The sequence below is a fragment of the Numida meleagris genome, chromosome 5 (genome assembly GCF_002078875.1).
Source record: "Numida meleagris isolate 19003 breed g44 Domestic line chromosome 5, NumMel1.0, whole genome shotgun sequence".
In the NCBI taxonomy this organism is placed as follows: domain Eukaryota; kingdom Metazoa; phylum Chordata; class Aves; order Galliformes; family Numididae; genus Numida; species Numida meleagris.
The window spans coordinates 71,014,349-71,027,436 of NC_034413.1; the positions used below are offsets into that span (position 1 = coordinate 71,014,349).

Genomic DNA, 13,088 nt, shown 5'->3' on the forward strand with positions numbered 1-13,088 from the left:
CTGGGAGGAAGCACCTCATCAGACAGCATCCACCCGACCATCCTCCAGGAAATGCAGCATATAAAAAATAGGCATCATATTTTTGCAACTCTAAAAAATGAATGTGCTCGTGCAAAAACACTGTTGCAGTTTTGTTTTTGATTTTGTTTTTGTTTTTCTAAATATCCTCCTTTAAGAATTCTCAAAATATTTTCTCTTGTATTCTGCTACACAGAATCACAGAACCGTTAAGGTTGGAGAAGCCCTCTTGGATCCCCACACCCAACCCCAGCCACCCCACCATGCCCACTGCCCACGTCCCTCAGTGCCACATCCCCACTTGGACACCCCCAGAGACAGTGACCCCCCACTCCCTGGGCAGCTGTGCCAGTGCCTGACCGCTCTTTGGAGAAGGAATCGTTCCTCATAACCACCCTGACCCTCCCCTGGTGCAACTTGAGGCTGTCATCTCCTAAATGTAACATGAAGTCTCTTAAAAGTAGTAGAAAAAATAACTTATTCTGAAGTTATTCTAAATGATCTTTTTTCAGGAAGTTTCTTGCAAAATTGGACACTTTTGATAATAATGCAAGCTCAAATATGTTGAAATCCCCAAATCCTCTGCAAAACGAGGCCCCCCTCTGGAAAGGCTCTGCTGGCCGGGGCCAGGATGGCAGCCCTGGTGCAGGGGGAGTGCCGCGGTGACAGCAAGAAGGCCGTGTGCCTCTTATTTCTTGGGGTTCCATCCAGTGGAAAAGGAAAGCACCCGGGAAGCTTGAACACAGCTGGTCTGTTCTACCACCACACTGCGACTTTACCCCGTACCTCCTTCCTGCTCCTGGAGCACCACGGCCCAGTGACCGCACATCCCCTTGTGACAGCGGCTCCGGACGTCCCCAGCACTTCGCCGACAACTTGACAAATTTACTTTAACTATTTTGATGTAATAACATAATTAGGTAAAAGGGTTCAGCAACCAATCGCGTTCCACTAATTTCAACCATCTGCTTCAACATTTGTTCCGATGTGTGCCAGATTTCGGAGTGTCTTTGCTCTAATAGTAATTAATGAAACTGTTAATAAGCTACATATATCATATTATGCTGCAATAATTTATCAAAGGATAATGTTATGAGACAAATTATGTATAACAATTATAGAAAATGGCTCGCATTACTACACGTTGCACGCTGCTAACTAGTTTCTTCACTCATCTCTTCTTAACGAATTCCCTAATTAATTTAATGCATACTTTATGCATAATTTGAAATTTAAAAACATCACTGGGTCAGGCTGTAACCGTCCTCTTTTACATGCTGTCTGCTCCTACAAGACACGCATTAGCCAAACATGACCTCTATGCAAATCGCGGGCCCCGCTGCTGTTTCCATTCCCAATCTCAGCGCACGCGCTCCCATCCATGGGCACACGGGAATCTGGGTGACTATTTATACCAAAAAAAGGAAAATAAATGGCTCTTCTAATCTTTCCTTACATACCCGGCTCCGTTTGGGGGATAGCTGTCCTCAGATGTGGGCTGTGCAAACGGCCACCGGAGAACAGAGCTTCCCCAGCACCGTGTGCCAAAAATCCCTCCCCAGAACAGCAGGCTCAGCCCAAAACCAAAAAATCTTTAAAAATAGAAATGTAAAGTGTAGTTTCTTAACCTTCAGCCCTTTAAGCCTACACCACATAATTGCCTGATATTCGCCAGTTTTCTACATCTGGAGCTTGGTAGCTTTGCCGCAGAACCAGACCATAAACTTTCGTTCCAAAGCAAAACGTTCCATCTCATCTGACTGCAGGAGCAATCACTGCGAGCTGGGATTTCAGGAAAGTCACCAGTACCCCAGCATTCCACACAGACTACCGGCATGCACCAAGTTTAACATTTCCTCATTCTTTTTCTGCCTGACTTTCCGTGTTAGGAGAAACTTTCCCTTCAGTGGGGCGCTGAGCTGGGGCTTCCCTTCCTCAGCTCGGGGATCTGAGGTCTTCAAGATGTGTATTGCTCTGTCAGATTCAATTAAAGTTAATCAGCATTTTCAAACCCCAGCAGGACCTCGAAGAAGACGCACAGACATTGCGAGATGAGAGATTTGTCATATCGTTCTTAATGAATATAATTAATACTTTATGGATCTCAATATCTCAACGAACAACTTGTTCACAAATAAAGTTACTATAGTAGCTGATGATCACTTGTAGGCACGGCTGCATCTCAGAAACAAAATCGTGATAACTGGGACTGTGGACAAAGGTGTGATGGGAGCTGGATGGAAGAGCCGGGGCACTTGGGCAGCTGGGTGCCTGGCTGGGAGGAGGTGACGCACAAGTACAGCAAAGCTGATGGCAGAACACAGACACCCACTGCTGAGTGGGATCCTTCCACGGGAAACCTTCCCTTCTCCCACTGGCATTCCTGCTTATAGACATCTCTCCTGCTGCTGCGCCTTTGAGCACCGAGCGGGCCTTCTGCAAATGTGATTTCCAGCACAGCTTTCTTAATGCAGTGCCTGTGTCCATGTCTGAAGGAAACACTCTAGTGCCCAATGGCAGAGAAGTAATTAAGACATCAGGTAATTAAGATATGGCAGATCCTGCCCTGTGGTGAGAGGAAGAGCTCGCTGGCTTCCTGAACTACCCAGCTGTTTTCTGCCATTTCCAGGAAAGGTCCCGTGCATTCTGCATGGGCTGACCAGCCCCAGGTGCCTGGTTTTGTCATCTGTGGACCAGCGTGCTGCCTTTGACTTTGCTGGGTCTCATGCTGCAGACAATTTTCCAAGGCTGTCAGCCTTCAGTACAGGACCATTCCTCTCCAGTTTCTCTGCGGATGATATTTTTTGATATAGTAAGAAAATATAATACAGAGTTATCATGATGTTAGCTCACCTCCAGCACACTTCTGTGCCAGAAAAAAAATACTGAGTTCTCATCTACAAGTTATCTTGCTTCTGAGCTTTTCAGTCTGATCTTTGGATTGCTTTGACAGTGGAGTAGCCTCACTTAGCTAATCTCTCTCTGCAAAAGCAGCTGCCTTGTGCCAGGAGCTCCGGGACCTGGAATGCTTACACTTGCCAAGGAGGATGGAGCAAGCAGAGGGCATGCCCAAGCAGTCCAGCAGCCCTGCAATGACCCAGGCCAGAGCTGAGCCACTGGAGCGTGGGGACCTTCCCTGCGTGGGGCCGCGGGCAGGGCGAGGGCAGGGCTGCCCCTTCCCACTGCAGAGCACAGCTCAGGGGTTCAGGTCCTCCCTGTGGGGCAGCTCTGGGGGGGTCTGTGCTGAGGAGTTAAAGTAAAACCAGAAACTGGTGCCAGCGTGGGGAAGGAAACCGCAGCCTGTGGTTTATCTCAAACTTTCCCTTTTACACGGAAGGGATTATTTATTCTGAGTTCAACCTTGACGCCAAGCCATCATCTTTTCCCTTTTAACCATCCCTTTGCAACCCTATCCCTCACCCCCTCTTCCGGAGGGTCCCTAAGCATGCTCCATGTGCACACACACATCCTGCTGGGGCAGAGCTGCCCGCATGGCGGGGGAGTGAGCTGCAGAGCCCTGGGAAACCAGAGAGCTGCCACCTCTGCCACGAAGGTGTGCCCGCAGCCCGCAGCATGAGCACGGGCTGGGCTCGGAACCTGCTATTTTTTCTTAAGTACGAACGCAGTGTTTTGCCACTTGATTTGTCTTTCAGTATTCATACACACACTGCAGTGGGTTGGAGCCTGGGCTTTGAAAAATCTGTTGTTTTCTCATTTGGGACACTGTGCCTTGGCTTTAAGGTCATCGATGCCAGACTTCGAACACTCGGAACTGTGGACCCCAGCCTTTTCCTCTTCGCGCTCCCGCTCATGCCCACGCACCTCGCGCGGCCGCGCTCCTTCCCCATCCCGCACAGCTCTGCGCGCTCCGGAAGGGGCGCGGGTGGGGAGCAACGCGGCTCCGGCTGCGGCCGCAGCTCCAGGTGCGCAGCGCTCCGAGCCCCGCCGGGCCGTGCCACGTCACCGCCTCCGAGCCCCGTTCCGGCCGCGCTGCCCGCAGCACCGGCCCGGGCGTTCCGCACCCGCTCTGTGCTGTCGAGTAAGTGAGCTGGAGGCCGTCCGAGCCGTCCTGCGCGTCTGCCCGCGGGCAGTGCCGAGCACACGCGCTCGTGGCCGTGGGGCTAACGAGATGTTAACGCTGTTTGGCGCTGTTAAGGCAGCGAGGGAGCGTTGCCGAGGCACGAAGCGTAGCAGCGCGTCCCGATAAAGTTCTGCGAACGCAGCTGGCACCTGGGAGGGTGCGGAAGGTAAGAGCCCGGCAGCGAGTTCCCCGGGTAATGAGCGGCAATAGTTTCCTTCTGCGCGGAGGTGTTGGGTTACAGCGCGGTACTGGGTGGGGTGGTGTGAGGGAGAACCTCGTCCCGCCGCCTCCCCCTCTTCTTTCAGCTCGGGCTGCGCGCAGCGGACGGGCGAGCGGAGAGCGATGCTGCGGGCCCGGGGGCCGGCGGGCGGCGGGGGGGGCTGCCACGCAGGCAGGGAACGGCGAGCGGCCGGGGCTGGGGTTTCCCCCGCGCTGTGCTGAGCCGTGCTGAGCCGGACAGGGAAGGGGACTGCGAAGCCCACCCCCAGGCAAGGCGGCTCGGCCCCGCCCGGGGGGCTCGGGGGAGGATGAACGGCTTGCGGAAGCTGTTCCGCGGCAGCGGCCGGGCGCTGGCGTTCGTCTTCGTGGCCTCTGTCATCTGGCTGCTCTTTGACATGGCCGCGCTCCGGCTCTCCTTCGGCGACAGCGGCGCGCGAACGGCGGCGGGACGGGGGCGGCGGGAGCGGGGCCGGCCCTGGAGAGCCCCCCCGGAGCCGGAGGGCGGCGGCCGCCGGGACCCCGGCCCCCCCAGGGCCACGGCGGCGGGGACGGCGGCGGCCGCGGGGCCGCGCGGGGGCGCGGATGGGGAAAAAGCGCCGACGGCGGCAGCGGGGGAGCGGGGCCCGGGCGGGGAGCGGAGCCCCCCGGCGTCGGCCGCCCCGAGCGGAGGAGCGCGCCCGGGGGGGGCGGCCGCGCGGGTGCCCGTCCCGCACAACGTGGCACCCGCGGTCAGCGCGGCCCCGGCACGGGAGGAGGATGCGGCAGCGGATCGGACCGCTCGCGGGGCCGGAGAGCCGGGGGCACTGCCGGGCAGGGCGGGGAGCAGCGCTCCGCCCCGCAAAGCCCCGTCCCCTGCGAAGCAAAACGGGACGGAGGGAACGGCGCACGGTGCCCACGGCAGCCCGCACCCGGGGGGGGCCGCCCCGACGGCCCAGGCAGCGGGGCACGGGGAGAGCAGAGGGGGAGAGACCGCAGTGTCCCTCCCAGACCGTTTCGTCCTTATTAGCAAAGGGGGGATCAACCCCAGCAACGCTGCAGCCCCCAACCTCGGCTTCGACTCTGGGGGAAACTCCACCAGGAGCCAAGAACTGCGCCAAGTACTGGGGAGCAATGGCACCTCTGCCACACACACCACCACCAGGACTGCAGCACCGCACACCACCAGGGCAGCAGCAGCGGGACCAGGGGCTGCCCCCGAGCGGGATGGGCAGGAGGCAGCAGGCATCAGCATGCACCGGGTCCTGGCCATGGACATCACGCTGGCCCCCAGAGACCCCCAGGCACCCGGGCAGTTTGGGCATCCGGTGGCAGTCCCTGATGACAAACAAGAAGAAGCCAAAAGTCGATGGAAGGAAGGAAACTTTAATGTCTTCCTCAGCGATTTGATCCCTGTGGACCGAGCCATAGCAGACACCAGGCCTGCTGGGTAAGCCCTGCTTCCCTGTGCCGCGCTGCTGGGTGAGTGATGCTGCTAACGGTGAGGCTGGGAGAACTTCCAGCTTGGCTTAACTGGCTATGCCTACTGACCAGAGAGGTCAGGGCACATAGCTTGGTTTATCAGGTGTAGCATCATTCGGTGCTATTTGGTGTCAGTGCCCATGCGTTTGGTTCCATACACTGCCAGTGAGCCCGGGCAGCAGGAGCCTTCCCTGCCCATGAGACTGGGGGCTTGCACCCACCTGGAGTGTAGCCAGCATCCAGCCAAAGCCGCCTGCTGTGTGCCAGCATAAGGACGTGGCTGTGGCCAATGCGGCACCGGGGACATCCCAAGATCAATCCTTTTCCCACTGTTATTGTCCTGCTGCCCAGCACCGGGTGTCTGCTCTGCGAGCTTGGGACCTGTGGGCAGAATGGTGATTGACAAGCAAATGATTCACAGTGGGACGGGAGGTGGTGGCCTCACATTGCACCTGGGAGTGTCAGATTGGGTACTGGGGACAATTTCTTCTCCAAAGAGTGGTCGGGCAGTGGCACAGACTGCCCAGGGAGTGAGAGGTCACTGTCCCTGGGAGTGTCCCAGAGCCGTGGGGATGTGGCACTGAGGGATGTGGTCAGCGGGCATTGTGGGATGGGCTGGGGTTGGGCATGGGGATTCTAGAGGTCTTTTCCAGCCTTAATAGCTCTGTGGCTGTGTACCACCCCCCTGAAATGTGCTGCTGGTTCTGCAAATGGCACTGGGCAGGTGGGAGACCTCTGGTGCACAAACCCTCCTGTCTCTGCCACGAGAGCTGTGACACGGAGTTTGTGCTGTGCACTGTCCCCATCACACAGGTCAATGCACATGCATTCCCATGTCGCTGTGTGAGCCATTGGAGGTCCTGGCAGGGGAGGAACAGGGCAGGGGAAGAGGGAGACAGCCATGGCAGCTTCCCAGTGAGCAGGAGGTGCCACCTGCACACAGAGCAAGGGCTGCCTGCAGCAAAACCAGAGCTGAGGGCTGAGCGCTGGGAGCTGTGGCACAGAACAGGCCTGCAGGAGCACTGCCCACCTCTGGTGGATCAGGAGTCCTGCTGAAAGGAAGCCACGGCCACTGGGTATCCGGGATAACGCCTGGCTATGTGGAATAACAACGCCTTGGCCAAACAGAGGCGGGTCCCCACGTGCCCCAGTTCCTCCCACACTACTGCAGCAGTCCCTCTAGGGCAGTTTAGATAGAGACCCAGGTTTCCTGGGCAAAAAAAAGGGTGCACGCTGCATGGCACTGTGTGGTGGGGCTGCAGCACCACGAGGGTTGGGGTGGCAGTGCCAGGCTGTGGGCAGGAGAGCCGAGGGAGCGATCTCCAAAGCAACTCCAGCAGCATCAGAGCATACACCTTCCTGATTTCAGGGGGACGTCCGCAGGATGTAAAGGCTGCAGGCTGCTTTTCTTTAGAGGCCTGTCTAGGGGTTCAATTTCAAAAGAGTTTGACTTCTGCTGAACGTTAGTTATATAGAAGTAAATGCACGTATATAGAATGTATACATTTGTGTATGTATATCTGTATAGTCAGCAAAGAAAGGGAGCCCCAACTCACGCAGAGCATAAGAGGTAATTCACCTCCAGCTGTGGGTCAGCAGTGACAAAGCCACCACTGCCCTCCGTGCCCCGTTGCAGGTGCTTGGAGCAGCAGGTTCACGACGACCTGCCAACCACCACCGTCATCATGTGCTTCGTGGACGAGGTGTGGTCCACGCTGCTGCGCTCGGTGCACAGCGTGCTCAGCCGCTCCCCCCCCCACCTGCTCCAGGAGCTCATCTTGGTGGACGACTTCAGCGCTAAAGGTGAGTGAAGCCGCTTCTGCCTTGGTTAAGCTGAGACAGCTCGAGGCCAAAATACCATTTGTTCTTTGTGATTTCTGGATACTAGAAAGAAATTGCGTTTTCTGCTCCTGATGTATTGCAATGCACGCACGGTGACTCCACGTGTGTGGCACAGACACATGGATGGTTCCAGCCTGTGCTTTGCTGTGCTTTGGCTCTGGTGGTTCAGCCCTTCAAGATTTTAAACTGATCCGGTTCCCCCAGTGGTGCTCCTTCAGGGAGCACGCTGCCTGGACACCTGTGTTCCTGCTGCATGTGCAGACCCCTCCCAAAGGGGTCAAGGCAACAGGTGTGAGAGAGGAGGGACGCCTGAAACATTTTAAACAACCAGCAATACATGCTCATACCATTTCTTCCCCATGATGTCTTTTCACTGTCCCTGTTCATTGTAGGGGAGTTGGACCAGGTGGCCTTTAGAGGTCCCTTCCAACTGAAACGATTCTATGAGTCTGTGAAAACTACATCTTGGAGTCTTTGGCCAATGGTTATATACCCAGGTGGGGTGATGAGCTACCCCAGCTTGTGCCCCAGACCTGCAGACACCCGTGTGTCCTGGAGAACTTCCAGGAGCGCTCTGCCCACTGCTTCTCACACCTGGAGATAGGCGCGGGATGGGTCTGTCAGCCTCGCTCTGCCCTTCTCTCCCAGAGTACCTCAAGGAGAAGCTGGACGCGTACATGTCACAGTTCCCGAAGGTGAAAGTCCTGCACCTCAGAGAAAGGCACGGTCTCATTCGGGCCCGGCTGGCGGGCGCACAGATTGCCAGAGGTGAGACAGAGCTGGGGCGCTTGGAGCTCCCTGCACGGCCCAGCACGGCCAGGGGCTGCTGCTGTGCACCCGATGGTGCCACGGCTCCTGCCCATAGGCACCGTGCTGACCTTCCTGGACTCACACGTGGAGTGCAACGTGGGCTGGCTGGAGCCACTGCTGGAGCGTGTCCGCCTGCACCGTGCCAGGGTGGCCTGTCCCGTCATCGAGGTGATCAGTGACAAGGACATGAGGTAACGCGGCTCGTGCCATCCTGCCATGGCACTGGGAAAGCCCTCACTCTGTCCGTTGGAATGCTAACAGCAAGAAGCTGTGCATCCCGACCCTCTGCCTGGCCTCCCACTCACAGGGGGCATGCACCAGAAATTAGCGGCAGCAGTCCTGGCCACTCCTTTATCGCATGCACCTCTTTGCCTTTTCCCAAATTTTAGGACAAGAGGTGATGGCCTCACGTTGCACCTGGGAGGGTCAGGCTGGGTACTGGGAACAATTCCTTCTCCAAAGAGCAGACAGGCACTGGCACAGCTGCCCAGGAGTGGGGGATCACTGTCCCTGGAGGTGTCTCAGAGCTGTGGGGATGGGGCACTGAGGGACATGGGCAGTGGGCATGGTGGGGTGGCTGGGGAATCCGAGAGGTCTTCTCCAACCTTGATGGTTCTGTGGTTCTAGATGAAGAGGATTCCTGATGAAATTTGTTAGAATCTTGTTTTAATTAGGTACAGACATTCTTCTTTGTTCATTAAGGGTGACATTTCAATCAGGAATGTGACTCAGAATTCGTCATCTCCATCTCTGCCCTGTTCAGCTACATGACTGTGGATAACTTTCAGCGTGGGATTTTTACTTGGCCGATGAATTTTGGATGGAAGCAGATTCCACAAGAAGTCATTGAGAAAAACAAACTCAAGGAAACTGATATAATAAGGTACAGAAAGTGACTCTGAGAGCTTTGGGAGCCCACCTGGTTGCTGTTAGCGGCTCACTCTGTGCTGGTGGTGTGACACGTGGCATCACCTCATTGGCCATGGCAAAGTCCCGGCCACCAAATGCTGTCTGTTTAATGTCACCTTTGTCAGTCAGCACCAAAAGGGTGAGTCCCAGGGTCTGTGCTCTGGGTGCAAACCCACACACCGTCCCCAAGCACCTCACAGCCCAGTTTCTGGGTGACCCCTTGGTGAAGGTGAAAGGGACGGGTGCGTTCTGGCCGGCTGACCCGCACCTTGCTGCCTGTTGCAGGTGCCCGGTTATGGCAGGCGGCCTGTTCTCCATTGAGAGGAAGTACTTCTTTGAGCTGGGAACCTATGACTCAGGACTGGATGTCTGGGGAGGTGAAAACATGGAGCTTTCGTTCAAGGTGGGTCACTCTCGGCAGCCTGTCTCTTGTGCCTGCTCTGGGCACTCTGCAGGCGCAGCCTCCAGCCCTGATGGTCCCTTTGCTGCTTCTACCTTGCATGGAGCTGGAGCGCAGCCCTGGCCGTGTTCCTGCCCAAGCATCCTCTGCTCCTTAGGTCTGGATGTGCGGAGGAGAGATTGAGATTGTCCCTTGCTCCAGAGTTGGGCACATCTTCAGGAATGACAACCCCTACTCGTTCCCAAAGGATCGGGTGAGAACGGTGGAGCGGAACCTGGCGCGCGTGGCTGAGGTCTGGCTGGACGATTACAAGGAGCTGTTCTACGGCCACGCGTACCACCTGCTCCAGCGGCGCCCGGAGCTGGGTGACCTGAGCCAGCAAATGGCATTGCGGGAGAGGCTGCAGTGCCGGAGCTTCCGCTGGTACCTGGAGAACGTGTACCCAGACCTGGCGGCTCCCCCGGTGAAGGCCAGCGGGCTGGTACGTACCGGGTGATGCTCTTCTCCATTTAAACCCATTCTCACTGGCTTGGATAGAGGCACGGAGTCATCTTGGTATGCCTGGCTCTGAGCTGCTTCCTGGCATGTGGAAGTGGTTGGGGATCTTTAATCCATCACAGTAGTCAGGATTCCCCTGTATTTTTATGAAGTTTGACCAGAGAGCTGTGCAGTTTGTTCTGTGCAGCTCTGCTCCATGCCCACCAGCAGGGCGCAGCACGTCGCCGCTCTCCTCAAGTATTCAGCCAAGAAAATGCACTCAGTTGCTTGCAATCTGTTTGTGATTGCAGTCACATCAGTAAAATACCTGGTTTGTAAAATGAGTTACAGTGATGCCAGGAGTGCAACCCGGAGGGCTCACCACCTGCCCCACGTATCTGAGCACAGCCACGGGAGCTCCACAGCAAGCCAGGGGCCAGGGCTTAGCAGCAATAGTGTTCAGAACATGGGAAAAATGAAATTTTTGGAAAGCATTCACTTTTTCAGGTCTTCTGCTTCAACCAGAGCAATAAAGCCCCATGTCAAATCCAGTGCAAAGCAGTGGGGCTGTACACAGGGACCTTTGTTTCAGCGGAACCACAACCTCCACTTCTCAGATCTGTGTCTGTGAAAATGTCTGTGGCGCTGCCGTGCTTTGTCCCGATTCAGGCCACCTGAATTGCTCTTTTATCTTCATTCTCAAAATTTAATAGGGCAGAAAATCTGTTTTTCAGCTAGCTCTGCAAATTCCAGCTGTGCTGAACCCTAACCAAATTTACTTTGGGAGCTGTGTTCTGAACAGCCTGCTTATTCCCCAGGATTAATTTGGAAATTCTTCAGCAATTCTGAAAGAAGAAAAGGAACTGAATTTTGCAGGGAATTAAAGACAGGAGGGCCCGGCCCTGCAGCCACTGGGACTTGGTGACAGCACCTGCAGCCGTGGTGCTGCCCTCCCTGCGGTGCCGTGCTCTCAGCCACGGAGCCTGAGGCAGTGGGCAGAGCTCGGAGCTGTTCTCAGCAGTCAGACCCAGCACTCTGCACTGAAAAGAGCTCATCTTGTCCTGCTTTGAGTGCATCCAGAGGGGCTGGGCTCAGGCTTCTGATGCTGGAGAAACGTGTAGCAGAGCCGGTGTGCACTGACACACGCTTCTCCCCGTTAAGCAGGCAGCATTAATCGGTGCCGGCACTGGGACAGCCTTTGCTCTTCCTGACAGCTGATGTCTCAGTGTGCATGTTGGTGCTGTTTTCCAGCTTGTTAACGTAGCCACGGCGCGCTGCATGGCTGTGCAGAACACCACTCTGGCCCTGCAGGCGTGTGACATTAACAACAAGGTAAGATGAGGCACGGGGCATGCAGTGCCATCTGCAGCGTGTACCCCCTGCCCCGGGATGGCTGCTGCCCCCGTGGGAACGGCTCCCAGGGCGCTGGCAGAGGGTCCCCATCGCTTGTCCCTCCCACAGGCCCAGCACTTCAACTACACCTGGCTGCGGCTGCTGCGGCATGGAGAGCTGTGCGTCGTGCCCGTGGGCGCTGCGGGAGCACTGGGGCTGCGGCTGTGTACAGGCTGGGAGAGCAGCCTGGCTTGGAGGCACAGCTCCATGGCAGCACGCCCCGAGCTGGTGAGTAGCACCCCAACCCCCCCACCGCCCCCCAGCCCCGGCTGCCAGGCCCCTGACCGCGTGTCTGGAGCGGGAGGGAAGCGCTGCTGCAGGGCTGTGCCCAGCAGGACTCCGTCATCTGCAGCATGATGACAGCCAGCAGCTCTGGTGGCACACTAGGTGATGGGTAGCACTTACACGGGTATTGGTATCCGCTCGTGTTCCGTTCACACTGTGGTTTTTCTTAAGAGTTTTGAAAAGGAAGAGAATGGGTACTTAAATTTATGCCCTGCACTGCAGTGCCTGTGCCAGCCTCTGCAGGGCTTCGCTCTGAGGAGTGAGGAACTTGCATCCTTGCTAACACTCCTAAATTAGGAAAGAACGGTAGATGTGACATAGCACCGCATCCTATAGCAGAGATCCCATTCCTCTTCAGTCCAAACCAGTAATACTTCCATGCGCTATGGGGAGAGGGGCAGCAGGGCACGTGCAGTGCTTTACCTTCTGATGCCACAGTGACTGTGTCACATCAGTGATGTAAGCTGCATTTACCATGTACAAACAAATCCAATTTTTGCCCAGACACAAATCCACGTGTCTTTTCAGGACCATTCCCCATCGGTGTTACCACACGGGTGGGGGAAGCAGTGCAAGCCAAGCATGGAACACCTGGACAGGGGCAGCCCTGGGGCAGTGCCTCTCTAGCCCGGGGGTTATGTGGGGAAAGATGTGCAGATGTAACCCAAAGGATCACCCTCTCCACAGGCCGAGCACCTCGCAGTGCAGCACCAGCAGCCGCCCACCTGCCTGCTCGTGCACCGGGTGCTGCTGACCCTGAGGCTGGGCGCCTGCACGGCCACCGACCGCTACCAGCAGTGGAGGTTTGGCAGCTACCATACGGCGTGAGGGAGCACTGGGCCACCACAAGACCTCCAGCAGTGCTGACAGAGCTGGGAGTTCCCTTCCAAGCAGGAATTGAACCAGCACAGCGAGAGCTCAGAGCACCCAGCGCAGCACAGCCAGTGTAAGGACATTGGAATTGTGGTTTTTCCTTCAACGGAGAGGCAAACACCCACTTTGCTTTCTGTGTTATTAAATGGAAGTATTTTCTGAAGTCCCCTGTCCTCTCCTAAGCTGACCTTCTGTAACGTCCCCAGAAGCAGTGCGCACTGACAGGGCTACCCCTGGGCTCCCTGCTCTGCGTGCAGTGAGTGGGGCACCACGAGGTGGCTGTGGGCACCGTGGGATGGATGTGGGCACCACGAGGTGGCTGTG

At 56.4% G+C, this 13,088-nt stretch overlaps 1 protein-coding gene across 2 annotated transcripts; it reads left to right on the forward strand.

The window, feature by feature from the left end:
- GALNT5 (polypeptide N-acetylgalactosaminyltransferase 5) lies at positions 3,953-12,927 on the forward strand. 2 transcript variants are annotated; one of them, XM_021399882.1, is made up of 11 exons: positions 3,953-4,265; positions 5,325-5,744; positions 7,413-7,579; positions 8,267-8,386; positions 8,484-8,619; positions 9,192-9,311; positions 9,623-9,740; positions 9,895-10,218; positions 11,466-11,546; positions 11,676-11,834; positions 12,579-12,927. In XM_021399882.1, exons 2-11 carry the CDS (start codon positions 5,548-5,550, stop codon positions 12,717-12,719), a joined length of 1,563 nt encoding a protein of 520 aa, XP_021255557.1. In that variant the 5' UTR covers positions 3,953-4,265; positions 5,325-5,547; the 3' UTR covers positions 12,720-12,927. The 2 variants fall into 2 exon arrangements, with proteins under 2 accessions (XP_021255557.1, XP_021255556.1); XM_021399881.1 differs by lacking the exon at positions 3,953-4,265 and having other exon boundaries at positions 4,902-5,744.

Coding starts and splice junctions, on each gene's coding strand:
- GALNT5 (XM_021399882.1), top strand. CDS start 5,548: ATGCACCGGGTCCTGGCCATGGACATCACGCTGGCCCCCAGAGACCCC. Junction 9,741..9,894: donor ACATGGAGCTTTCGTTCAAG/GTGGGTCACTCT, acceptor TCTGCTCCTTAG/GTCTGGATGTGCGGAGGAGA. Junction 11,547..11,675: donor CGTGTGACATTAACAACAAG/GTAAGATGAGGC, acceptor TCCCTCCCACAG/GCCCAGCACTTCAACTACAC.